At 42.8% G+C, this 26,558-nt stretch overlaps 1 protein-coding gene across 2 annotated transcripts in view; it reads right to left on the bottom strand.

Annotated features, from left to right (window-relative positions):
- The window catches only part of Babam2 (BRISC and BRCA1 A complex member 2), a 383,311-nt gene that overhangs the window by 75,742 nt on the left and 281,011 nt on the right, over positions 1-26,558 (bottom strand). For both annotated transcript variants that reach the window (XM_041631115.1, XM_041631116.1), the window contains exons 8-9: positions 4,060-4,159; positions 375-445 (exon numbers count right to left, since the gene is read on the bottom strand). In XM_041631115.1, the coding sequence (XP_041487049.1) occupies positions 375-445; positions 4,060-4,159 (171 nt within the window). The remainder of the gene's footprint in view (positions 1-374; positions 446-4,059; positions 4,160-26,558) is intronic.

Here is a 26,558-nt window from a genome sequence, read left to right as displayed (position 1 = left end):
TGAAACCCATTACTTATATGTTAACTTAAAAACTAATTTTAAAATACATAGAAAAGAAAGAGCCCTGTTGGTCACCTCCAGACAACTAGAAGACAACGGAGATGAAGTGCAGTTCAAGCCACCCAAAGTTCCACAAGAAGCAGGCTTTACACCCATTTAGGGACACTATCCTGATTGCTGTGTTTGGGAGAGGCATGCTGATGCTCAGAGGACATACTTGGTTCTATTATTTGCTTAAGAATGCTAAAAGCTAAGTTATCCTGGCAGCTCTAGGGTAAGCACCAAAGCCAGAATGTCACAGAGAAGGTACGACATTCCCACATGTGAGAAGCAAGTACACTGTTGGTGTGTAGTATAAACAAGGAAGAACTTACGTGCCAAAGTGACTAAGAAAAGCCGCGATGTACTCTCTCCTTTTGTGATATCCTTGAATCACATACTGTACCTGGAATGGGAACCCAAAGCTGAAAATCAGTACAGCAAGGCTTAAAATGCTTTATTATGAAAAGCTGAGAGACTCTGAGCAGCCGAGGGAATGGGAGATGAACACCCATGTTCCCACCCTGCACTCAACAATGGTGGGGATTTTGCCTAGTGCCACATCCAGTTGTCTACTTCTCTGTCTATCAACCTATCCATCAATCTTGCTGAAACACTGCAAAGGAAATTAGAGACATCCTGACAGTTCACCCAAAATACTTCATTTAGTATGCAGCTCTGCAGGAACCAGACATTCTCATAGGAAGCCACAAACACAGTTGTCACACTCAACAGGCTTAAGGAACATTGTGATGTCATCTGCTACCCTGTCCATGTTCAGTTTTTCTTCAGGGCCCCCAAAACATTGTATAATTCAGGATTGGATATGTTATTTATTCATATTTTTAAAATCTTTTAATCACATAATAATAACACATTGTGCATGTGTGTGTGCATGCACGTATGTCCACACAAGCATGCATAAATGGCATTGCCTTTCATAGAGATTGGGTTAATTGTCTTATAGACTGTCTCAGTCTTTTGCTATCTTTATTGCCTGTATTTCCCTATACATTAGAAGCTAGAGCTAAAGGTATAATTAGATCGGGTTAAAGGTTTTTGGCAAGAAATCTTTCTAGGTAATACTGGGCTTCAACATTTGAGAAAGTCACTCCATTGTAGAGGGATGTCTCCCTTGCCATACTGAGTGTATGATGTAGTATACATTCACAGACACACACCCCACTTCTCAGGGCAAGCATTCTGCTTGTGTATCTCTCAAAGCTAGGGAAGACTTGGTTCCCCATCAATTATTCACTTAACGGCTTCGGCATCAACTGGGAGATTCTTCTTTGATTTATTTCATTTGGGGTTGAAAAATGGTAATGTAAGAAAGTTCTATTATCCCTTTTATAATTGTCAGCAGACATTCTCTACAAAGATATTTCATTAAGGGGGGCTTTTGGTTATTTTGAACTCTGATTGAAAGGGTAAGATAAAATTAAAAGGGTAAGATAATACCTAATTCTTTCAAAAATCTTAATATTCAGAATGAGAAGTATTACAATAATGGGCGATTTTATTTTGCATTTTTGTATATCCTTGTTAGCACAAAAATGACAATTTCTACGAAAATGTTAACTCATTATGCTAGATAGCTGAACGTAAGTTATTTATACAATAGCTTCTACCATAAAAACACATCCTTTTTAATAGTCTCACTGTGACTGAAAAAAAAAAAAAAGAGACCCCACGGCAAAAAAACCAAAAAACTAAAAAACCTTCATTGACTTTAGATATACCGCATTCCCATGGCTATGGAGAACTCAAGATAAAGTACTTAGCATAACCTTAACACAAGCGGTCCCAATAGCCAGGCTCTACCTTAGAAAAGTAAAACAATTCTATTTATATAATAGCGGTTTATGTCAATTTACAAAAACAGTGCTTACTTTGCAGGCTTAATGCAAGATCAGATGTTATTTTCAGAAAAGAAAAACAGATGATAAGTTTGCTTAAGTGGCTTTGTTTAAAAAAAGGATGAAAACAGTTCTGTGTACTTGATTTTAAAAACAGAAAAGCATTTTAACAGAAACCCACAACAAAACTGGCTATAAAGATAGATTCCGATGTAATTATGGAAACTCATTTGAAGAGACTGCTCCTAAAAGCAGCCCATGTGTCCTCGTTTAGAACAGAAGAACACCAATTTTAAAGACAAGCAAAATTAATGAAAGGGAACCAGATAAGAAAAACACTGATTCTTATATTTCTGAGAAAACAATATTCTATTTTTTTGTTGAGGAAAATGTATGACTAGAAATTAATCTCAATTGGGGAGTTTTACAAAGCTTTGCTTCTCAGTTCTGGACGACACAATTTACATTTTTCTCTAAAATTCCGGAACACAGATTTGAAGGCAGTGCAAAGCCCCAGAATGTAAATAAGAATCCTGCCCTCTACTCTGGCTTGGAGGGGAACAGGGAGGCGGGAGTGGGGGGTGTTGTCTCAGCAAAAGCCACCACTCCATGAAGCTAAGTGCCTTGGAATCTGGGCCAGTACCACATGCTGTAGCCTTGCCAGATTTCAGTTTCTCTGACATTTAAAAACTGATACTGAAGCCTCTGAAATATTATTGTTCTTTAAAAATATGTCCTATAGAGAAATGAACTATCTTCTGAATGAGAGAGATAAACAAAAGATCTATTTTCTCAGCCAATATGAAAGAGTCAACAGGAGCAAAGAAAACAACACTTTGGCAATTAAGCCAACTGAGTCATAGTCCATATGGGATGGGAAAGAGGCAGGGTTAATATCTAGTGCATTAATATCTCTAGTTTTCAGCTAAATATATTGGCTGAATATTAACAAGTATATGCTCACACTTTTGGGAAATAGTTGATGACCACCATTACAGTAAACTCAGCTATGTGCTCATGAATATAACCAAGGGAAAACTTTAGATAATCCAATATGGTGGAAGACCAGCCGACCCGGAATTCTTGCCCCTAGAGGAGCAAAATCCCTGGTCAATTGCTCCTAGGCATGACAAGAATGAAGGACTGATAATTAGTGGCTGAGATAAGAAAGTTGAAAAGAAGGCTGTTTTAAAGAATTATCCTAATATTGGCTGGCTGTAGACATGTGCCTACACCAGATGACTGGGGAGAAGGGGGCTCACAAATGTAAAACCCTAAGAAGGCACAAGATGCATCAAAAATGCAGGGGATATGGAAATTCCTCTAGAGTTGACATAAGTCACCATAATGAAGGGAAGAGATGAAGATAAGAGAAGCAGTGGGAGCTGGGTCCTCAGAAAAGGGAAAGGAAGAGGAAGACAATAAGGAGGGACAGATGCACTGTCCTTCAGAGTAGGCAGGCAGAGGCTGAGAGCACAGAGGTTTTATTAAGCTTTATTCTCCTTAGTGTCTCCTGCAGCAGATCTGACACCAGCAGACAGCAGCTAAGGCAGCTCTTCAGTGTCAATGGCTCTTAGGCATCTGCCTGGCAGTCTTCCACAGGAGGTTGCACAGGCCTGGTTATTTGTAATTCAAAAGGCTACTGCCTAGTATCCCTCACCCTGACAGCTCTCCAGGAATGAATGCTCTTCGAGAGCTGGTAGTCAAAGATGGGTAAGAGTTTGTTCGGCAGGCCAACCTAAGACAGGCACAATCAACAAGGCCCGTGCAAAGAACTCTGGCTCCCGCTGAGTGCCCTACGTGATAAATCAAAAAGGGTGGATATGTGGGAAGAAAAGGCCTGCCAGACCAAAAGTAGCCAACCTGGAGTCTGCCTGGAGTTGTCAAAGGTGCCCTCTGTACCTAGCCAATGCGAGACAAACATGAAATGTCAACTGTCAACTGTCATACAGCTTGGGTGCTGGGAGGGTATGTAAGTTTTTCCCTGTTATTAAACAAACGAGTTTGCTTTAAATCTTCTACCTGACTTCCAGCATCTGTGGTTATTGACAAAGGCTTTTTTACCCCCTCCCCTGAGAAAGGCATTAGGACCTAGCAACAGTGGAGCATGAACCATTAAGGAGGGACTCTTACAGGGCACAGGCCAGGGACTTGCTTTTACCTTGTTGGTGAGCAGGTGGCACACTTGCGGCACATAATCAATGAGACATCCTCCTCCTGGGAAAGCAGGGATATGAAGGGCTGAGGAGCCGCCGAGTGCACTGAAAGAACAAAAGCACAAGGGACTTGTCTTAGAGCCCAGACAAGGGAGGCCATGACGCCCCAAGCAGACTGGGCGTCGCATCACAGCCTGGCCGCCAGCTGACTTGGGTTAATGGGATTGGGAATATGAGCTTCACGTTATCATTAAATGCCTATATTTTAATTCATTCTGCTGCACTAACAAGAGTTCAATATTTATGGCTTTTGATTACTGGATATATATATATATATATATATATATATATATATATATATATAGTAGAAAACTAAAGTAAGATCCAGGCAACTCACAGCTTACTCAGAGAAATGATCATTGGTATTACAAAATTTCCAAAACAGGTAAACTAATTTGGAGAGTTTCCTGGAACTGACTGACTGCAGTGGGCTTTTGGCTTGTATATACAGGACAGCTCCTTAACCATTTGTTAAATTGTATAAAAGGAAAATAGTCTGCAGGCAATCCTCCAGTTTCTCTCCTCTCCCCTCCTTTATCTATCTCTATCTCTCTCACATTCTTACTCTGTGTTTGAATTGTGTCATTCTGGAAAAAAGGCCACAAACAAAAACTGCTTATGGTGCTGTAAAGAAAGAGGTATGAAGACTCTACTCTTGCTGCCAGGCCTGTTTCTCTGGTTATCAAGAACTGATACTTGTTGCTCTTCCATCACATTGTCTAATTTAGCCTTTCCTACAGCTTGAAGAGAGAATTGCTCTAACTTTATAGGCGAGGAAAGCAAGGCTTGGAGGGCACAGGAAATTATCTGAGGTTTGCACAACTAGTCAGCGGTCAAACCAAGATTAGAAGGCAGGTTAATATGCTTGCACTAGCACCCCTGATATTTTGCTTCCTGAGAAAAGGGTGAATTTAATCATAAAGGGCTACAGGGTTGGGAAGAACAGCTGGTGTGGCTGCTGAAGTCCTCAGGGCAGGATGTTGATGGGGAGAAAGCTCCCGAGGCACTCGATGATCACTGAAGCAGATACGGAGGTGCAGGGCTATCTCCAGGAGCACTCATCTGCAGAGCAGGTGGGCCAGCCTTCCTCTTTATCTCCATACTTCAGCACTCACCCACTGTTTCTCTCCTCTCCCCTCCTGAGATCTGAGGAGATCTCAACAACCAGATTTGCCTGATTTGGGATGAGATGGACTGACCACTCTTGGTATTTACCTTTGAACCACTTAGCTGTTAGATGTTATGAAAAAGAGTTTTAACTGGGCTCATTTTAAAAGAATGTTTGTGATAGGCAGTGGTGGCGCAGCCTTTAATCCCAGTACTCAGCAGGCAGGGGAAGGTGATCTCTGTGAGTTCGAAGCCTGCCAAATCTACAGAGCAAGTTCCAGGACAGTCAAGGCTGTTACACAGAGAAACCCTGTCTTGAAAAACAAAACAAAAAAGATGCTAGCTTCACCACTCGTTTAACTCAGGACTTTCTTAGCGCGTCAGGATACATGACCTAAGGCCCAGTGTCACACACTGATAAGTGCTGCTGATTCATATGCCAATACCCACCTCGTGGGGAAATATTTAACAGGCTGGTCAGAGCCTGAATGTTGCCCGGATCATGGAAATAAACAAAGACTGATGCAATGAAATAAAAACAATATTATATTTTCAAAGGATAGAAGGTAGAAGGAATGGTTTGTGAGCGCCAAACATTTGATATTGATGAACTAACAATAAGAATACTGTGCTGAACATAAGGAAAACTCACCCTGTGCAGAAGAGATTCCGGGACTTACTCGTTCAGATACTGTCAAGGACTTGGGCTGGTGGGGAGAAGGCAGGACTAACCCTAAATAGCAGGCTACTGGTGGAGCGGAGTTGGGCTCATTGCTGCTCCTTCTGATCTCTGCGGTGCAGCATTGAGAGATGGGGTGAGAGGGGGAGGAAGTGCTGTGGGGGTGACAGGGCTCAGGCTGAATCTGGGAGAAGGGTGAAAGCAATGTTTTGATGAAGAAGCACCTTCTGAGTCAGTTTTCATGGATTAAAATGAAACTTGAGGTAAGTGCTGATTCTTAGAGATGAAACTAACTTGGTATGTATAAATCTGAAAGTCGGAGTTTGAAAATCTTTTCATCCAGCAGAGTTAGTTGAATAGAACAAAAGGTAACCAAAAAGGCAATTCCAGCTATCTCCTCAGCTCTAAAAGATAATCAGAGCAACTGTTTCTGACAATTAACAGATTCGTTTTCATGCAAATGAAACTGATAGAGTCTTTCCTGAATCTTAGTCAGGGTGTCTCTACTATTGAAGGCCTGACTTGGCCGCAGTGTGACAACAGAAGGGAATTATTTTGATGTGGCAAAGTGCAGGGAGCCAGCCTGTCAGAAAGCCTGACTTAGGACAATGGGGTTTGACACTGACCCTCAAGGAAACAGCAACTCCCGAGTAAAATGAAGAAAATATCTTTTAGATGGGAACAACCCAGGTTGGTGAGGGACACACAGTCATCCTTCTTGCCCGTATAGAGTTCTCTCAACTCAACCATCTCCTAGGTATGACAGAGCTAACACTGCTCTTAAAACAGATCATCACTAGCTGGGCTGTGGTGGTGCACGCCTTTAATCCCAAGCACTCGGGAGGCAGAGGCAGGCGGATCTCTGTGAGTTCGAGGCCAGCCTGGTCTACAAGAGCTAGTTCCAGGACAGGCTCCAAAACTACAGAGAAACCTTGTTCGAAAAACAACAACAACAACAAAAGCAAGCAAAAAACATATCATCATTCAAGGCAGTAAAAGGATTAAATTAACAACAGGGGTTATATTAATATTCAAACATCACCAAGCATTCCAAAAGAAAATACTAGAATGGCTCGGAGCTGAGTACTCCATGCCTAGTGGTAAGGACAGACCCTTTCAGGGACACCTGGGACCATCCTCTGATAATGCTCTTGACTTGGGACTTGACAGAGGGACTGGGAGCTCTCCAGGCTGCCTTCTCCACAGCATAGTTGTGACGAGTGTGGAAGGTACATGCATGGAAACGGGAGGCAGGCTGCCTATAGTGTCAAGCTGAAGGAAAGACGACAGGAGTACTGCCAACAAATATCAACAGTCTGCTTAACATTTTAAAGGTGTCATTTCCCCAAATAAGCATGTGACCAGGACATCACAGCAAATCCCTGTAAGGCAGAGGAATGCCAGGCACTCCATGGTATCAGAGTATATTTTCTGGAGTCATGCCAGAACAGTTGTTACAAGACACTGATGTTTAATGGGTACCTATTTTGGCCGGGCATTTTATAATATCTAAACTCCATTAACAACCCTGACAACCAGACTTAACTAGACCCATCCACAGGTGAAAAAAGTGAGGTTCAAAGTTTCAGTGTCTTATCCAAAAGGATCAATTACAATGCACAACTACATTACAATGCTTGATCTCGCCCTGGTTCCAAAGCCTATGTCCTGTTTCATTAGGAAATCTTTTATAGAAAGACGAGTCTGTCTTTTGTATGGGTGTTTTGCTTGCATGTTTGTCTGTGTACAAAGTGCATGCCTGGAAGCGCGGTTACAGATGGCGGTGAGCTGCCATGTGGCTTGCTGAGGACTCAGGTCCTCTTGAAGAGCAGCAAGTGCTGAGCCCTCTCCCTGGCCCCAATACTGAATGCTTTACAGATTACTCCTTATTTAATCCCAGCACTCTGGAGAGAGAGGCAGGTGGATGTCTGTGAGTTTGAGGCCTGCCTGCTCTACAAAGAGAGTCCAAGAACAGCCAAGGCTACAAAGAGAAACTCTGTCTCAGGGAAAAAAAAAAAGATTACTCCCTAAACTGGGGGTGGTGGTGCACTCTGTAATCTCAGGATTTAGAAGGCCGAGGTGGGGGAAACTATATGAGTTTGAGGTTAGCTGAGGATATGCAGTGAGTTCTGGGCAAACCTGGGCTACAGTGCAGGTCTCGGTCTTGATGAACAGCCCCCTACAAACAAGCCAGGCCCCCTCATGATACAGGTTGCCACTGGAGTTCTTTTCATGCATACTTTTCCTAAGCAGAGAACAGCCAATTGACAGTACCCAAAACGTATGTCTTCATCTTTTTAATTGTCCTTTTAATAATTCCATAAACATCTAAGAAATTGAATTCAACAGTTTAAGTTTCTTCAGACTTTGCTTCAAAGAAGAACATCTTCTGGGTGCCTAATCATCGTCATTATCTCAGAACATTTCCATTTTTATCTGTTTCTCTAAAATTGAGAAGCAAGAAATAGAATGCAGTATTCCAAGTAAGCATTGGAATGTGTTTAGCTTTACTACAGACTTGTGTAGACAGCCCTGCACCAATGCCACTGGGAGCCTCCCACCCAGTTTGGCTCCTCATATTTCCCCTACTTGTGATTTTGAGGACTCACTCTGATCTGTCTTTTATCTTCTTCTTCTCCCATGCACAATAGGATCTTTCTATATTGTATTAGACCCTAATTTTCTTAACTGAGGCTCAAGAGACTCTTGATATGACTTAAAATTGAAATGAAACCATAAAGTGAAGGAAGGGCTAACAACAGATCTAGAAAATATGCATATGTGTATGGATATGTGTGTGCTATTTATATGGATTATTCTAATCCTACTAGTTTAGCTGTGACATGTTAAACTAAGAAAGGGTAAGATGGCAAACAAGGTGATAAACTCAATGGATAGAACCATTATAGACAGTTTTGATCACATACTACTGTTAGTATATAGATAAGGAACAGACAGAGGCAGGTGGATGTCTGTGAGTTTGAGGCCTGCCTGGTCTACAAAGTTCTAGCCTCTCACTGGCTAACTCTCACATCCTGATTAACCCATTTTTCTGATCTATGTTAGCCATGTGGCTCTGTACCTTTTTTCAGTGGGGCAGATCACATCCTGCTGCTTCAGTGGTCTGGGCAGGAGTGGTCGGAATCAACTTCCTCCTTCCCAGAATTCTCCTGTTCTCATTACATCATTTCTACTTCCTGTCTGGTTTTCCGGCCTATATTTCCTGCCTGGCCAATCAGTGTTTATTTATAACATGATTGACAGAATACAGACAGTTCTCCCGCACCAGCAACCAAAGGGAGTTAGTCTGCACATGAACTCCCCATGGCACAGAAGGCAGACTAACTCCACTTACTGAACACTGACCACGCATGCATCATGCTCTACATCAGGAGTGGGGCAATGGCTAACTTGATTGTTAATCTGACAGAATTTAGAATCACTATGGAAACAAATCTCTGGGTATATTTCTGAGAGGTTCTCTAGAATAGAATAATTCTAATTTGGGCAGTAGCATTCCATGGGCTAGTGTCCTGGACTGGATAGGAAGGAAAGAGATCTAAGCACAAGTAGCCATGCTCAGGCTCCTGACTGTGGACACAATGTAACCAGCACCTCCTGCTCCCTCCTTGCCATGATGGACTGTATGCCTTTAAACTATAAGCCAAAGAAAACCTTTCCTTCCTTAAATTGATTTTGCTCCAGGGACCAAAAAGTAATGAACACATAAAGGGCTATTTTATCTTACAGATGAGAAGGCTGGAAGGTGAATAAGCTACAGGACCCCTCTAAGGCACACAAGGTGGTAATGGCAGACACATCTAACTCCAGTGTTAATCTGCTCCACTCTCAGGTTTTCGGTTACCACATTTGGCACTTCAAAATTCCCCAACACACAGACCCAATCTCTGCTTCTACGTGTAGCTTGAGTGCGTCCGGTGATGACAAAGCCCTTGAGGCTTTTTCCAGGAAACCTTACTAAACTTAACCAAGTGCCAGATCTGAAGCAAAAAAAGAGAGCCTTTCTTATTCCAGAAAAAAAGAAACTCTTGAGAACCTAAGACAGCCACACAGATCAGACCAGCAGATCTGAGGCCCTGACCCTTGCCAGGGGACCACAAGCAAGAAACGTTTGCATTTAAAGGACACCGAGATGGGACTACCTTAACTGCAAACAGTCTATCTAGCAACATGAGCCCTAAGCAAGGCTTTGTTCAGTAACACGCTTTCTTAAGTTGGTTAAGCATTTCACAAAAGCCTTTAAGGGGCAGTAATCTTAACAGATGTCCACCATCAGGATTCTGTTAGCATATGAAAAAGCACTTTAAGGAAAGACCCCAAAACAATAATGGGATTGGTAGACGTCCTAGGAAGACTTGGTAGAAATGACTTAGATGATGCTCGCTTGGCCACTAGAGACACAATAAGGGAAGGTTGGGAAAAGTTCTTCCCCTTGCTGCAGCACCTACTCCTGGCCTATGAACTATAGTTAATTCAATCACAATGTTGAAAAGTAATAAAATACTACTGGCCAGGTATGAGTAAATTTACTTTCAATTTGTTACACATTTACAAATCTGCACTGCCCCAGGATGGCTTAATGCTCCTGTACTGTGTGGAGCCAGGTGACTTTTTCTATGAAGTAGCTTTGAAACATTTTTATTGGATACATTCAATAGTTACTCAAATCTAATTTATCTTTTCCCAACAACTCCTCACCTCACAAAAACAGGTTTGAAGGGCATCCAAAGGCAGATGCAGGGAACAAGAGGCAAACCTTTGCCCCAGAGGAGAGAGCATCCACCTGCTTCCGGCTCAGTGGTGTTTGCTGAAGGCTCCTAGGGCATGGACACGCATTACCTGACCTGGGCTCAAAGGACTAATGTAGAGGTTGCTGGAGCCTGGCCTGCATACCCAAATGAAAAGACACCAGATAATGAGATTAGCCCAGGAACTGGCGCTCTTCACTTTACAGTTTGTTTCCACGGTGCTCCTTGCTTGATTTCTTACATCAGCCTCACAAAGTAGTTGAGTGCTCAAACAGCACCAGAGAGGAGAAAGCTGAGGTCGGGGGTGGAGAGAACCTACCCAAACTGGAAACGAAACTGGGCTTGAAAAGTTTCTCTGCACTGGTAGTTTCCGTGTTTGTTTAAGAATAATCTGGGGAGCTTGTTAAAGATTCACAAACCCAGGCCCCACCCTAGAGAAGGCAACGAATGCATTAGGTCCGGCGGGTCTGAGATGGGGTCATTTCCCAGCCCACTCAGGCGGTGCCAGTGCACACCTGCTACAGCTGGCGTTCTTCACTCTGACCATGTTCAGACAGGGGACACAGGCAGAGGCGGGGAGAGCAAATCTACCTCCCAACCCAGAAGCTTCAGGAGTGTCTGAAAGAAACTGCCATGAGCATTAGGTCAGACTGGATTACACAGTAAGTCTCAGGCCTGCCAAAACCACATACTGAGACTCTGCCCCATCCCCCCCCCCCAAAAAAAAAACCTAAACCCAAGCCAAAGCAAAACAAATACAACCACCACCAACAAACAAGGCGGAGAAGGGTACTGAGATGTCTCGGCAGTCAAGAACACCGGCTGTTCTTGCAGAGAACCCAGGTTCAGTTTCCAGAACCCACATTGGATAGCTCACAACCACCTGTAACTCCAGTTCTAGAGGCTATGACACCCTCTTCTATTCCCCCATGGGCATCTGATTGTACATGGTTACATATACTTACATCCAGTATATACATCTACATAAAAACAACCAACAAAAAAACCCCACCAGCAAGGCAAAATTGTGGATCAAAAGCAGGGAACACATTGCAGATGGCAGACCATGTGTCTTGGGCCATCCGGAGAAAGACATAACTCCTCAGACTGGGCAGGCTGTCTACAGAGTAGAGGACTGTGTCTAGAGAGGAAACAAGGATGATGGCGGATCCAGATGCCTACGTATGGTAAATTAGAAACAAAATGAGGTTAAGAAAAGCTATGTTTAGTCCCAGAGGGAGTGAGATTGTAGAGATAAAGAACTCAGGGCTTCTAGAATGAATCACAGGCAACCTTATTACTTAACTTTCTCCTTTGTTTTGACAACTTCCAAATCTATAACTCTAGATCAGACTGGTATTATAATCAGGATCCAGATAATATACTTCAACGGATTGACAGCAAACCCTAATCAATCAGCGGTTCCTGCATGCACCCCACTTCAGTAATGACAACTCTTGCCTCTTAGTTCCTCAATGGAAAGCCTCAGCCACCACTCCCACCCCCTGCCTCTTCTCTGACAGGCCATGTTCAGTGAGCCGGGACCAACTCTCTACCACCGCCCGCCTGGCTCACTGCCCGTCTAGGACTGTCCCCACTCTTCTCTTCCCAGTCAAGTTTGGGGTTTTCTCCCTCCTCCTCCTCAGGTCTTATTCCAATGCCATCTTCTCACTGAACCTGGCTGTACCCTTTTGTGTTGTGCTTCTTCCTAAGGCCCGTACCCCCAAAGACACCCTGTTTGCTATACTAATTTGCCATTGACTTTCGAATTCTTCCAGAATGGGGAACTTTGTTAATTTTGTTTACGCAAGTAACCCCAGAAACAAGAATAATGACAAACTGTACTGGGTGTCCAATAAATATTTGTAATATAAGTTGAACATTCTTAATCTGAAAAACTAAAATCCCAAATGCTGCAAAACTGGAAGCTTTTTAAGTGGCAGCTGATGCCCCGGTGGAGGATTCCATGCCCAATCTCACCCAACAAGCTGCAGGTAAAACACAGGCACAGGGCTGAGGACATAGCTCAGTGGGGTAAGAGCAGTTTGCTGAGCGAGTATGAAAACCCTAATTCAAACCCCTGGCTCAGACATAAAGACTGGGTATGGCTGCATATGCTTGTAACCCAAACGCTGTGGGTGGCTGAGGCAGGAGGACCACTGGGGCAGAGTGAGAGGCCCTGTTCCAAGAGATTAAGGCAGACATTCTCTTCTGGCCTCCCATTATGTATAGATTATACAAATAATGTACACTAAAATTATTATATGAGACTAATTTCAAACTATGTTTAATAAGGTACAAATGAACTTAAATTAATTTCCTGTTAGACTTGGGTCCCATCTTTATGCATAAGGAAATATTCTAAAATATTAAGAAAAAATTCTGACACACTTCCGGTCCCAAGCCTTTCAGATAAGAAATACTCAACCTGTATGGAAATCAGATAGCTACAGTGAAAGCTAATGCTGAATTTCCCAAATGAACACCAAAACTAACAGACATTCTGAAATGGTCATTATGGGAAGGAAGACTTAAGAGTGCAGGGGTCAGCGAACATTTTCGGTGAAGAGTTAGCTAATAAACATTGCTTCTGCTGCTTTAGAAGACATGGAAATGAATGTGCATGGCTGTGTCCCAATGCAGCTTTATTTATAGCTATAGAAAACTGAATTCCATAGTTTTTTTTTTTTTTTTTGGTTTTTCGAGACAGGGTTTCTCTGTGGCTTTGGAGCCTGTCCTGGAACTAGCTCTTGTAGACCAGGCTGGTCTCGAACTCACAGAAATCCGCCTGCCTCTGCCTCCCGAGTGCTGGGATTAAAGGCGTGCGCCACCATCGCCCGGCTCTCCATAGTTTTTACAAGCTATAAAACATGCTTCTTTACATGCTTTTCTAACCATGGAAAAACATAAAAGTCATTCTTAGCAGGTGGGCCACAGCTTTTGGACTCTTGATTTAGGATTGTTCTACAGAGGCTAAAACAAAAGGTAAAAACAAAACAAAACTGGAAACACTGAAGAAGAGACGCAGGCAAAAGGCCCAGGATGGGAATATTCGCAGCAAAAAAAGCCAGGCCCCCCTGTCGGGCCTCCTCGGAACTGTTAGTGTTGGTGCAGCGTGAGCTTCTTTGGGCATGGGTGAGGAGCACACGAGATAGCTCATGAACCGTGGGAGTTCTTACGATGGCACTAGATTGCAACTGTGCAAGAGAGAGCTATTTATATGATTCCGAACGAAGTTTGAGACATATTCTGGTGTTTTTTACTTCTATGTTAGGTGAAAAAGCTGCCTACAAAAGCTTGCCTCCCACCCAAAATACTAGCTGTTAGCTGGTGACTGATCCTCAGAAATATTAAGATGAATCATATATGCTCTTTTCACAGTGCAAAAAGAGATAATTTTAAAACTCCGAAAATGTCACTTTGGGTAGTCACAAACCACACAATAGAAAAGCTGTCCAGCCATAGAGTTGTAAACCAAGGGAACCTGCTCCTCTGTGGACATCTTTTGCGTCTTCTAAACTGTGACGCTTCTCTAGGCCGCGCCTCCAACACTGCAGTGTTGAAATGACAAGATATTGAAAGGCGTTCAGTGTCTAGGCTGGAAGGCGGCCTCAGCTCCTCGTGCCTCTTCCCTGGGTGCCCCACCCCCTCGAGCTGAAGAACCCATGCCCTTTCTCAGACAGCTGCCCTCTCACCTACACCAGCCCGTGGCTTTCCTGGCTTGCCCTTGCTTGGTCTCCAAGGCACCAGCTGCTGGCAGAGCCTGGCCTTTCCCCATCACAGAGAGAACTGTTTCTTTCTCCTGCCTGCACAGAGAAGCAGGTATTTTTGGCTTCGACTCCTAAGATCTGTTTTATTTCTCTTGTTACTAAGCAGGTCACCGCCACCCTCTTTTTCTGCAGTGTCATCATTTTCCCACATGGCCCTGTTTGGCACTGGAGGGAGAACCACATCAAATGGAGGAATGCAACCACACACTGCCTTGAGAAGCAAGGGAAGCCACAGGGTGTGCGTGAGTGCGTGTGTGCGTGTGTGCGTGTGTGTGTGCGTGCGTGCGTGCGTGCGTGTGTGTGTGTGTGTGCGCACACAAAATGACCATTTGGGGGGCTTGTTCTCCCATAATCAAATCCTCCCTATCATGTTAACAATGTGGTGGTGTGTCAAAACATTGGAATTCTGCTTCAATCAGCAACCCAGAGCTTAATAGGAAAATGAAGAAACAAAATATTGGTTTTGCTGTTAACTTGAGGCTGGTCTTGAACTTAGCAAAGGAGCATTTGTTTCTTTATGGCATTCTGGCCAAACCTTCAAAGATTGTGTGACCTGTGGGCTATCCACAGAGGCCTAAGGTAGTATCTTGACCATCCTTTAGGCATGTTTCTTATTTATATATACTGATGCTGGGGACTGACCTCATTGGTTCATGTTTTTAATTAACTCTCACTTGTCCTAAGCAGATAATCTACCACCGACCTCCCAGTCCTTCCCTAGAGGGACACTGTTCTAGAAGTAGAAGTCCTAAATTCGACAAAGAAAAGTAGCGAAGCAATTTGCTTACAAACATTTTAGACACTGCTGGAGACACTGAGGAGTGAGCAGGAGGACCTTGCCTGGCCAGTATGAACAAGGCCCTGGTCCCATTCTAGGCTCTGTAAGGAAACCAAACTAAACCCGACCAGCTACGTTTATGTTGCGAGCAGCAGTGCAGGCAGGTCTGGTTCCATGATCCTTACAATATCTGTAGTTATCACAAATGGGCCTGTATCAACTGACTGCTTGCTAGTTAATTAAAAACATGTGTCCAACAACTAAACCATTCAGGAACTAAAATAAGACGCCTCGAGCCCAAGCAGAATGTTTAGAAGTCACATTCAATGTCTTTAGGATATAGTGCTATGGCTGATGTTTAATGACAGCTGGCTCGTGCGCATCATCATGGAAAACAGCACTTAGAGGCGGAGCACTTGTAGTGATTTTATCTTTGTGACTAACATGGGCAATTAAGCGGGTCATAAAATGAATGTCGGTATTTTTGTTGTTGTTTTGGTTTGGCTTGCATGCCATTTTGGCTAATGTTGGAACTGGCCTGTTCTCGAACATCATCTGTAGAATGTGTAAGCTGTCTGTGGTACCAGGCAGTGGATCTCCCCTTTCTTCTGCTCCTTCATACCACATGTAGGCAATGTGAATGCCTTTCAGAGACTCTCTTGGAGCTGGAAGAGACATGTGTCTTTTGAAAATAACCAAATCCTGTAGCTGGTTCTGCTGCAGACCCAATGGACCAACTGTGCAATGGGCCGCCCTAGCGCGAGGATCACTGTCAAGCACACAGAAGATGAAGATGTCTATCTAGCCTTTCCAGCTAACATGTAACTGGTATTCTCCCAATCTGGGGATGTGCAGCCTTCCAGATGTTCAGATCCACCTTCAAGAGCCAATCGCCCATGTAATTCTATTTGCCCACTACCTTCCCTCCCCTGCGTCAAGGCCCTTAGTCACCCTCCCCACAACTCCTGGAAGCTTTCTAAGAGGACAGACCATGATCATGTCAAAGAGTTGACTGATGAAGGGAAGGAGGATGGAGCCACACTGCTAGGACTGCAGGTAGGTGCTTGCTTCTGAAGACCTGACGGTAGCTGGTAACCACCAAATGCCTATAGGTGGAGTCTACTGCCCAAGCTAGACACAGATAACGGATGGCAGCACACACCCACTTCCCCACCATCTTCCCAAAGCTAATGGCAAGCAGGAGACCTTTTGGGAGCAGGCTGCAGAGAGGAAGTTGAGGAGAAAAGATGATGGAAAGGAACAGGTAGGAATTTGGAGTGGTGATGGACTAAGGACGCTAACTGAAGTCAGTATTTTACCCCCCAAAATGTATTCCATGGGTTCCCATCATTCGGCGTCTTACCTCATTAGATAGCCCACTTATAATGGAATAGTGGGGGTGTGCACTGTTAACAGCCACCCGTGCAAAACTGGAGAGCTGCTTTGAAAAGCAGGACTTATTTATTATCTTTAATTAAAAATCATCCTAAACACTATTTAATTAAAATTTCTGAAATAGGTAGCTAACAGCCATGACAGTAATGGTGGCCTAACCATTTCCAGGCAAGGCTACAGGACATGACTGAGGTGGAGCCTCAGGGCAATCTACTGCCGAGGGGAACAGGGCTTGAGGACCTGCCGCTCAGAAGAATATACTCTCCCTCCCGCTTCCCTTCTTTTTCTTACAGAGTCAGAAAGGGAATAGATTCTGGTAACTGTAGGCGAGGCCAAGGCCATTTTCACTGGCCAAATATTATTGAAGATGGTCCAGTGACTTTTTTTCAAAATGGCTTTCTTGATTGTTTGAAAATTTTGAATACTATTGCTTTTTTAAGCATTCAAAACCAAAACAGTCAAGCTTTACTAATGGAGCACTTTTATAGCACAGAAGGGAATGACATGATTACAAGCACTCCTGTTTCTATATGAGAGAAATGCATAAGGACTGCATCAGTGGTATCAACGGACATGAAGTGGTATCACCTTGACTCCATGGAAGGACACACAGAATGGACCTCTTCAGTTCAACACCCTCTCAGCAGTCCTGGTATTCTCTAGAAGCACACTCCCACAGAACTCAGTGCAGACACATATAGTCATGGAGGGGGAGGCAGGGATCACTCATAACTTCTGGGCTACCCTACAGCTCTAAGCATCAGATAATTCCTAGTCTCCCACAGAGGTTTCGGCCAATCAGGGAAGAGTGAAGGCTCATCTCAGCACCTCCATTTCCCACCCAGACAGAGTGTGTGTCAGCACAGGCCGCTACTAACTCAGGGCAATTCACATTCTAGATGCTTCCTCATTTCACTGGGGCAAGAACAACCTCAAGTTCACTCACAGCATGCCCTCAAACTATTAAGTTGTAGGTGTGTTCACTGCTTGAGCAGATTCAACCTATAACAAACCTATTGGGCATTGTGTATCTGAGTGACATTAGCCTCACAGGAAGGCAGGAATGAAGCTAAATGTGGGAGACTAAATGACAAGCCACAAGAGGAGGCATGTAAACACCACTTCAGATCGGTGGACTGAGGAGCTAAATATACCACAGTGATCTTCCACTGGGGGACTGTGTAGCCACCAGACAGAATGAATGAGAGTGACCCACAGACTCCAGTTTAGAAAAATGACCAGGACATGTCATAAGGGAACACAGCAAATGGCAGGATCATGTCTAATATAGCATAGATTGTTGTGGATAAATTAGAGGAACAAAAAATTAATTAGAAATACACCAAACTCATTTAACAGAATTATTGTAAAAATACTACGTCTATGTACTTCTCCTTTCTCAATAAATTATGTCTCCCCTCTAACGTTTCATTGGGCTGAGATTTGAGAGGCTCTGCTGTCTTGAGGAAGAGGAAGAGGTCCCACCCGAGCCAGTATGTGGTCAGCGCAGTTCAATCGTGGGAATCTTTAAAGGAAAGGAGAATGCAGGGGAGCGGGAGAGGAGATGTAAGGGGTTACGAAAGCTCTGAATTGTGTACGGAACTGTACCAACAACTCCTGACCCTGACGGAAGAAGAGAGCTCTGTGCTAGGGAAGGGGAAAGCGCTAGAAACCCAATGACTTATAGTTATGGACATTGATATCAGTTATCTAACAGAGAGCCTAAATTCTGTCAGCAGCCTGAATGAGCCAGGAGAAATATTTTCTACCTCAGTCTCCAGGATGTCATACAGCCCCTTGTGATTAACTTCTAAAGACTCAACTAGGCCTTGAACTTTAGGACTCTAAGACAATAAACCTGGGCTATTTTAAACTGATAGATGTTGGTAACTTGTTAGAACAGCCTCTAACAAACAATTTTTTTTTATTGTTTGCTTTTTGAGACAGGGTTTCTTTATGTATCCCTGGCTGTCCTGAAACTCATTCTGTAGACCAGGCTGGTCTTGAACTCAAGAGATCCACCTGCCTCTGCCTCCTGAGTGCTGGGATTAAAGGTGTGGTCCACCACCACCCAAATAGCAGCCATTAAAATTTAATGCAGTACCCCAAACACAATTTTTGGGAGAAAGCACGATAAGCCGAGGTTAAGTAACAAAGTAAGTAATGATAGAAACAGCTTGTGTACCATCAAATAAAAAAGAATTAGTGTATTTTTCTAAAACTAATGTATATGCCAGCAAATAAATAAATGAAGAAAGTCCAAACGGATCAAAGACCTCAACATAAATCCAACTACATACAACCTCATAGAAGAGAAAATGGGAAGTACACTTGAACACATTGGCACAGGAGACCACTTCCTAAATATAACCCCAGTAGCAAAGACACAGAGAAACAATTAATAAATGGGACCTCCTGAAACTGAGAAGCTTCTGTAAGGCAAAGGACACAGTCAACAAGACAAAACAACAGCCTACAGAATGGGAAGAGATCTTCACCAACCCCACGTCAGACAGAGGTCTGATCTCCAAAATATACAAAGAACTCAAGGAACTAGACATCAAAGTGTTTATTTTATTTAATTAGAACAGCTTCTAGATAGCCAGATATGATGGTGCTTAATATTAGTACTCAGAAGACTGACGCAGGCGATCATAGGTTCAAGGTTAGTTTGAGCTACACAAGACCCTGTCTCAAAAAATGACACCTAATAAAAAACCTTATTTTTTTTTATTACCTTTACATTCTGAATCCAGCTATTCAGCACCCTCCATGCTCACTTTCCTACTGGCACCATCCCTACAGTTCAGGTGGATTCTCTAAAATGCCCTTGCTCAACTAATGATATTGACTGCTATCATCTATTAACATCAATCTTCCTTCACATATAAAATGCCGGTGGCCAGTATGATATATATTTAAATATTTTTTACATATATAGAAATACACGCATATACACATGCATACACACATAAAATTACACCTTATCAAAAATACTTAAATAGGTGCCAAGTCATGAAGCCTTCATCTTCTTCTTTCCCTCCTTTCTCCTTTGTGGCACTGGGAGTCTTGAGTTGCGTGCATTTTAGACAAGAACATAACCAGTAAGTTGTATCTCCAGGCCCCTTTACTTCATATTTTGAGACAGGGTCTTAAGTTGTTGTGGCTGGCTTGAACTCAATCTGTAGTCCAGGCAGACTTTGAACTTGAAATCCTCCTACTTCAGTCTCTTGAGCAGCCAAGGATCTCAGTCATGCCTATTTCAAAATGCTTGGCCATGAAGCCTTTCTTGATTACCATAAAATGCAATCCCTCTCATTCATCCAGTCAGTCAACAGTTATTAGCAGATCTGGTAGGGAACAAGTCAGCTTTTCGCTCTCATATTCTAATCTGAGATAAAACAGCAATAAAATTACAAAACTAATTTACCACAGTGTCAAACTTGGCTTATGCAAGTCCAAGATGGTAGAAGCTACCTTTAAGACAATCAAGAAAAGAGCTCTGAGGAAGTGCCTTTAAATTGACACCATTGATAAAGTGGCGTCAGCTACATAAATAACAGGGGAAAGGTTTTCTGGCAGAGGGAACAGGAAGTGAAGGAACAGGAAATGCCCTGAGGTAGCGACAGAGTGTTAGAGGCACACTGTGGCCCCCGTGGTGGGTATGAAGTGAAGTGGGGGGAGAGAGGGTCAAACACACAGGCAGAGTCCAGTTTAGAAAGATAAAGGTAAGAAATTTGAATGTTATTCTGTTTATGAGAGAGTTTAGCGTTTCTTACTCTGGTCATTCATGGACGTGTTTAGGCTCTCCACAGAACAAGTGCTTAATAAATCTTGAGGTTTACAAGTTAGTAAAGGAGCTATGAGGAAGTGGGGCCCCAACTCTAAGCTATTGGATGATAGCCTCTGTCACTCACACCACACATGTTACATCAACCTGAACTTGAGATCAATAAGTCTGTTACACTGTAGAAAAACAAAGTTGGCATGGCAACCCTAATTAGATGCTTCCTTCTCAAGGAGATCGACTGCTGCACTTTCAGGCTAATTTGGCTCTCGGGCACACCTGAAAGGACCGCGGCTCTCTAAGGTTGGAACACTAGATACAGGGAGGGTCCTGTCTACCCACAGAGCGGGTACCTTGAGAAAGCCTGCGTGGGAGGACCTTGGGGAAGCACTTGCTCTTAGAAATCATGTTGTAAATGAGGGTAGATTCTGGGGCTAACCCAGAAAAACATATGAAAAACCAATACGGTGGTAGAAATGTAAATTTTCATTGAGAAAGTGACAGAAATTCTCAAAGGAGCAATTAAATAGAAATAAAGTTGTATTAGAAAGAAGTTAAAAGAGAACTAGGAAATTTGGAGAACCTATATGGAACTCTGTCACCACCCAAGCTTTTCAGTGATTAGTGTCACTAGCATCTATTACTGCCACCACCACTGTGACTACTGTGGGCAAGTGTCTTTCAACCATTATTGTGGACATTTTTGGCCTAGGAGTAGAAGAATAAAACACTGTCCAAAGGCACTGTGATAGCTAGTTTTATATCAACTTGACACATGCTAGAGCAATCTAACTGAGAAAATGCTTCCATAAGAGTGGGCTGCAGGCAAGGCTGCTTAGTGATAGATGTGGGAGGGCACAGTCAGCAGTGGGTTGGGACCATCCCTGGGCTGGTGGTGGTGGGTGCTGTAAAAGCAGGCTGAGCAAGCCAGTAAACAGCACACCCCACGGCCTCTGCATCAGCTCCTGCCTGGAGTCCCCTCGGTGATAAACTGTGCCCTGAAAGTGTGAGATGGACGGAAACCTTTTCCTCCCCAAGGTGCTTTCGGTCACATTGTTCTCTCACAGCAACAGAAACTTTTAACTCAAACAGGCATCTTGAGACATAAAACAAATGAAAGAGAAGTCAGTCTAAAATACAATTAGGGGAACCAGAAACACTACAAAGTTGAAAAAGGCAAACAGAGAAAGGAAAAAGAGGAAATGCCTATGAGAGAAAGGCCAGCTTTGATCATTACAGAACAAAGCAAAACAAACAAAAACCAGCAAGGAAAAGAAATAATGTTTCAAGTACTTGTGCTTTTAGAACAGATACATGTTCTCATGCAAATACAGACAGACATCTCCAAAGGATGAAATTAAAAATATAATTATTCGGGGTTGGAGCAATCCCTCGGTGGATACCACGTAAGCCTGATAGCCAAGCTCTGCCCCAGAACCTGTGCAAAAGAAGGAGAGAACTAACTTCACAAGGCTATCTTCTGTCCCTCACCCCACACACCACGGCACGTGCACCTATACAAACACACCATGAGTGCAGGCACTCACAGCAATAGTAAAAATTAATTAAAAAAACAAAACCAGAAGACTCCATTTTGGTATTTTCTAAAGATAGAATTTTTTTAGCGTGGACCATGGGAATATGCTATGCATTAATTAAAAAGTTTATATTAAAAAAGAAACAGCCACTTTTACAGAACAAGTGGAAAACCTAGCTGAGAGACTCTGAAAATAACTAATATAGCTTTATAGTTATAATATAGAACAGTGCCTGAACAGAGGAGGCACACAAATATTTGCTGAACAAATACACAAAAGAAATCACGACTGAAATGGTATAGGTTTTGATTCTTTTTGAAAGACAGAGCTGAAATGATTTAAAAAAAAAAAACAACCCAGGTTACATTACACTTTGAATGCACAGGAGCTGTGATTACCTGCACAAGACTGGGTTAGTCAACACTGTGGGTGTTTGTTTAGCAGGCCCCCCACCCGGATTTATAGGCTTGATGATGGAGGAGGGAGAAACATCTTCAGTGGTGTAGTCACTGGTAAGGTGCCCAAGCTCTTGAAAATGAGTCCTGTCCCACGCTCATATAAGCTATCCTAATGAACCTCACTGAGACACACACATGCACACACTGGAACACACGTGCACACATAGACTGGAACACACATTCCCTCACATGGGTACACACATTCAAACCCAGGAACGAACACACGTGCACACACACACACACGGCAGTAAAATAGAAAGAAGATGAGAAAGGAGGGAAATTAGCAGGAGCAGGACTAAGAAAGGGCAATGAAGTGTGTGAAAGCATCAGAAAATGGCACAATGAAACCCATTATTCAGTACAGTTAGATGTTAATAAAAAGCTTAAAAAGCCCTCAAGCTATGTTACTTTCAAAGAAATGCCAGAAGGCAGAGGCATAAATAAGTTCAATACTACACAGATACCTCCAGGACAAGGGACATTCTACAAGAACAGCAATTTTATAGGAAAAAAATAAGATAATTTTTTTTTTATTAAAAGACCTATGGGAAAAATAACCAAATGCTACAGACTAAATGCTAGTTTAAACAAACCAACCATAAAAAGAAAGGGAAGAATCTAGTGGGCAATATTTAAGTGGCATTAAAGAAGTATACATAATCGTCACATGTGAGATTGAGGTGTCTGGGCGACTGTCACTCTGCAGTCCAAGCTATTCTCATTCTCATTCTCTCTCTCTCTCTCTCTCTCTCTCTCTCTCTCTCCCTCCCTCCCCCCCCTCTCTAAAAGATACATATGAAAATGTTTAAAGTGAAATAGCAATGCTTGTGACTGGCTTTAATATGCTATAAGCCCTTCTCCAAAGGAAAGGAAAGGGAAGGAGGAAGAAAAGGTGAATGGGTAAATGTGACCAAATCTGCTTAAACAGGAAAAATTCTGGGATTACTTGCACTGTGTTTTCTATATACCTGAAAACTTCTTTACCTGAAAATTTTTATTAAGTCTCCACTAAATGCAAGCACAGATGAGCTCCTGTAGTTTTCAAAAACTACTTAACAACTATCTTTTTTGGTGACCAACATAAAATCAGGATGAAATTTAGTGTCTTCTCTATAAAGATTGTGTCTATTATTTGCTCAGACAATACTCTTAATATAGATCCAAAAATGTATATGTACGAGTTGGGGAAACAAATAATAATAGGCTGCATTTTGAAATCATATTTAAAATACTTGAACTGTCTTTACCATTGTCATTTGACTAAACAACTGAGAGTTAAGTAACTAGTAGCCCAGCATCAAATTTTATAAAGATTTGTTTCTGGTTTTACTTGAGTGTGTGTGTGTGTGTGTGTGTGTGTGTGTGTGTGTGTGTGTGCGTGCTTGAGAGTACTTGTGGCATGCGTGTTCAGAGACTCTCAGAGGCTATAAGGAGCCATCAGTTTCCCCAGAGCTGGAGTTACAGGCAGTTGTGAGCTATGATGCTAGGAACCAAACTAGTGTTCTCTTGAAGAGCAGCAAGTGTTCTTAACTGCCAAGCCACCTCTCCGGCCTCTCAAATTTTCTTTTTTGTAGGTAGGTGTGACATAGGTATGTGTACATGTTTGCGTGGGTGAATGACCATGTGTGTGGGTGCACATGCATGAGGTTGACATGAGGAGTCTTCATCAGTTGTTGTCCACCTTATTTCTTTTGAGGCAGAGTCTCTGCAGCTGGCACTCACTGTTTTGGCTGGGCTAGCTGCTAGCCAGCAAGCTGCAGCTGCCTGCCTGCCTCTGCCTCCTAGTGCGGGATTACAGACAGGTATTAGCTGCTGCACCCATTTAAAGTGGCTGGTAGGGATCCATCTCCCTTTGGTTTCAAATGCTTAATTTTGTTGTTGTTCATAATGAACGTGATCATTTTAATATACCACACTGAGGAAGCACCCCTGATGTATGTAAGTCTTGATGGTGTACTTCTGCCTAGTGGAGCACCTAATCCAGGAGCTTCTAGGTGTTAACTGTGAGGAGGAGCTTAACTGCTTTTCTTTTTCTTTCCTCCTGCATTTTATGTCTCTTTCTCAAAGGCAAAACAGAAAATAATGCTTTTGGCATCTTTCTCTTTTTTTGAGTTTCCTATCTCCTGCCAGCACTATTGCCACTTGGCAGGCCCTAAAATCTTCTTCACTAATTGCTAATTAATTTTAAAGTACTTTATTAATTCTTTGAGAAGTTCATACAACATATTTTGACCAATTCGCTCCCACATCCCCAACTCCTCCCAGATCCACCCCCTCCTCTCTACCCCAACCGTAGTTGCAAACTTGATGACATACTATTATACTGCTAAAGAGACATAGTATTAAACCAATTTCTAATGACTTATCGCCATGGCCATAGAGCAAAGCATCTCTCAGTCCTCATCTGAGAAGCTGCTATTTGCAGTAGATGGTGACTAACACAGAGACCCATTAATGGCCCAGATGCAGAGAGTAAGAGACTTCTGAATGCTCAATCCCAATGAGAAGATATATTCCTCACCCTCCCTCTTAAGGCTCAGGGATGGAAGAGGGAGCAGAAAGAGTAAGAGACAGAGGTGGAAGACAAAGAAACATTGTCTTCTAGGCACAACCAGGCAGCTGTACTTACTAACTCACAGTGGTTACAACAGCATGCACGGAACCTGTGCCAGCCCAAGTCAGACCAAATTCCATCATGGGAAGGGGAATTGAGCAAATAATTCCACCCCTAGATGAAGAGCCACTACCAATTGTTAAGTGCTGGGAAAAAGACAGTTTTCCCTAAGAGTGTAGACCCTGCTTCAGTCAATCATCCTGGGGGAAGACCATTAACCTAAGAATATTTGAGCAGCACAAACTGATCTTGAAGGGTTTAAAAAGAAAAAAAAAGACATAAAGTTGAACAGATAGGGAATGATGTGGAATTTTGAAGAGGTGGGAAAGAGATGGGGAGATATAATAAAACATACAAAACTCTCAAATGAATTAAGGTTTTTTTTAAAAGCCAAATCAAAGGTTAGCACTAGAGACACTAGAATATAGTTTGACAATGAATGTTTTTGTAAGCACAGTATTAAAAAGGTAATTTCTAAGGTCTTCTTTAATACCTAGCTCAACTATCATCATACATTGGTGAGAAACCCCAACCTTAGCATACCAAAAAGTTACCAGTATTCTTTCCTATTCTTTGAATGTGCTGAGTTTCTAAGTTAAACACAGTACTTTCAATTGCTGGCATTTACAACACTATATTATTCTCCTCCCACAGACTATAAACAAGGACAGAAACATGTTTTTATATCTTTGCAGTTAGCTACAGGCCTGGGCTCTAATATGACACATAATAGATATTATACATCTAATTAATAATAGATGGGAAGGCAGTAAGAAGACCTAGGGAGGTCATTCCTCCCGTGGAAGCCCTTGCATGCTGTTCTTGTTGACCAAGTTAAATATTGAAGAGCTGGAAGGACTTGTGGAAAGCCACAGTGCCTGTGAGCCCAGGGGTCACCAATTTCAGGAAGAAATGTGAGGAAAGTATGGAGTTCCTCTTTTAGATGCTACAGTGAGGGTTCAATTATACACAGGTATCTGCAGTCTTTAAGATTCCTCTCCATATCTAAGCACAATGCACATATATACATACACACACACGGCTTTAAAGTTTGAAATTATTTTACTAAGTAATTTTATTTAAAAAATAATAGGGAAACACATACTATAATCTCCATTGCAGGTAAAATGATTTCAGACCCTGGATTATAGAACCACTACCTCCAGGTGTCAAGAAACCCTACCAGCTGGCGAGCTGTCTAGGAAAACGAGTCTTCAGGAGAGCCTGGGGAACCAAGGGCACTAACTATTACCTGACCAGGTGTCCAACAAGCTGCTCGGTGAAGACATAGGGGCCAAGGAACGAGCCACACGACAGCGGCATGTTCCAGCATTTGCTTCACTGTCTGCTCGCCTGGCCAGCCTTCTCTCCCAGCTGGTCATGCTGCTAATTCAGTGTCTCCAAACTTAAAAATCAGCCAGGCAGTGGTGACACACACCTTTAATCCAAGCACTCAGGAGGGAGATGCAGGTGAACCTCTCAGTTTGAGGCCAGCTTTGTCTACAGGGTGAGGTCCAGGACAGGGAAGGCTACACAGAAAAACCTTGTC

This window comes from Microtus oregoni, unplaced genomic scaffold (assembly GCF_018167655.1).
Source record: "Microtus oregoni isolate MIOR12 unplaced genomic scaffold, Mior012 000036F_ref0000092, whole genome shotgun sequence".
Taxonomy (NCBI): domain Eukaryota; kingdom Metazoa; phylum Chordata; class Mammalia; order Rodentia; family Cricetidae; genus Microtus; species Microtus oregoni.
The sequence above is the reverse complement of the archived record's forward strand: the minus strand, read 5'-3'. Positions and strand labels throughout refer to the sequence as shown.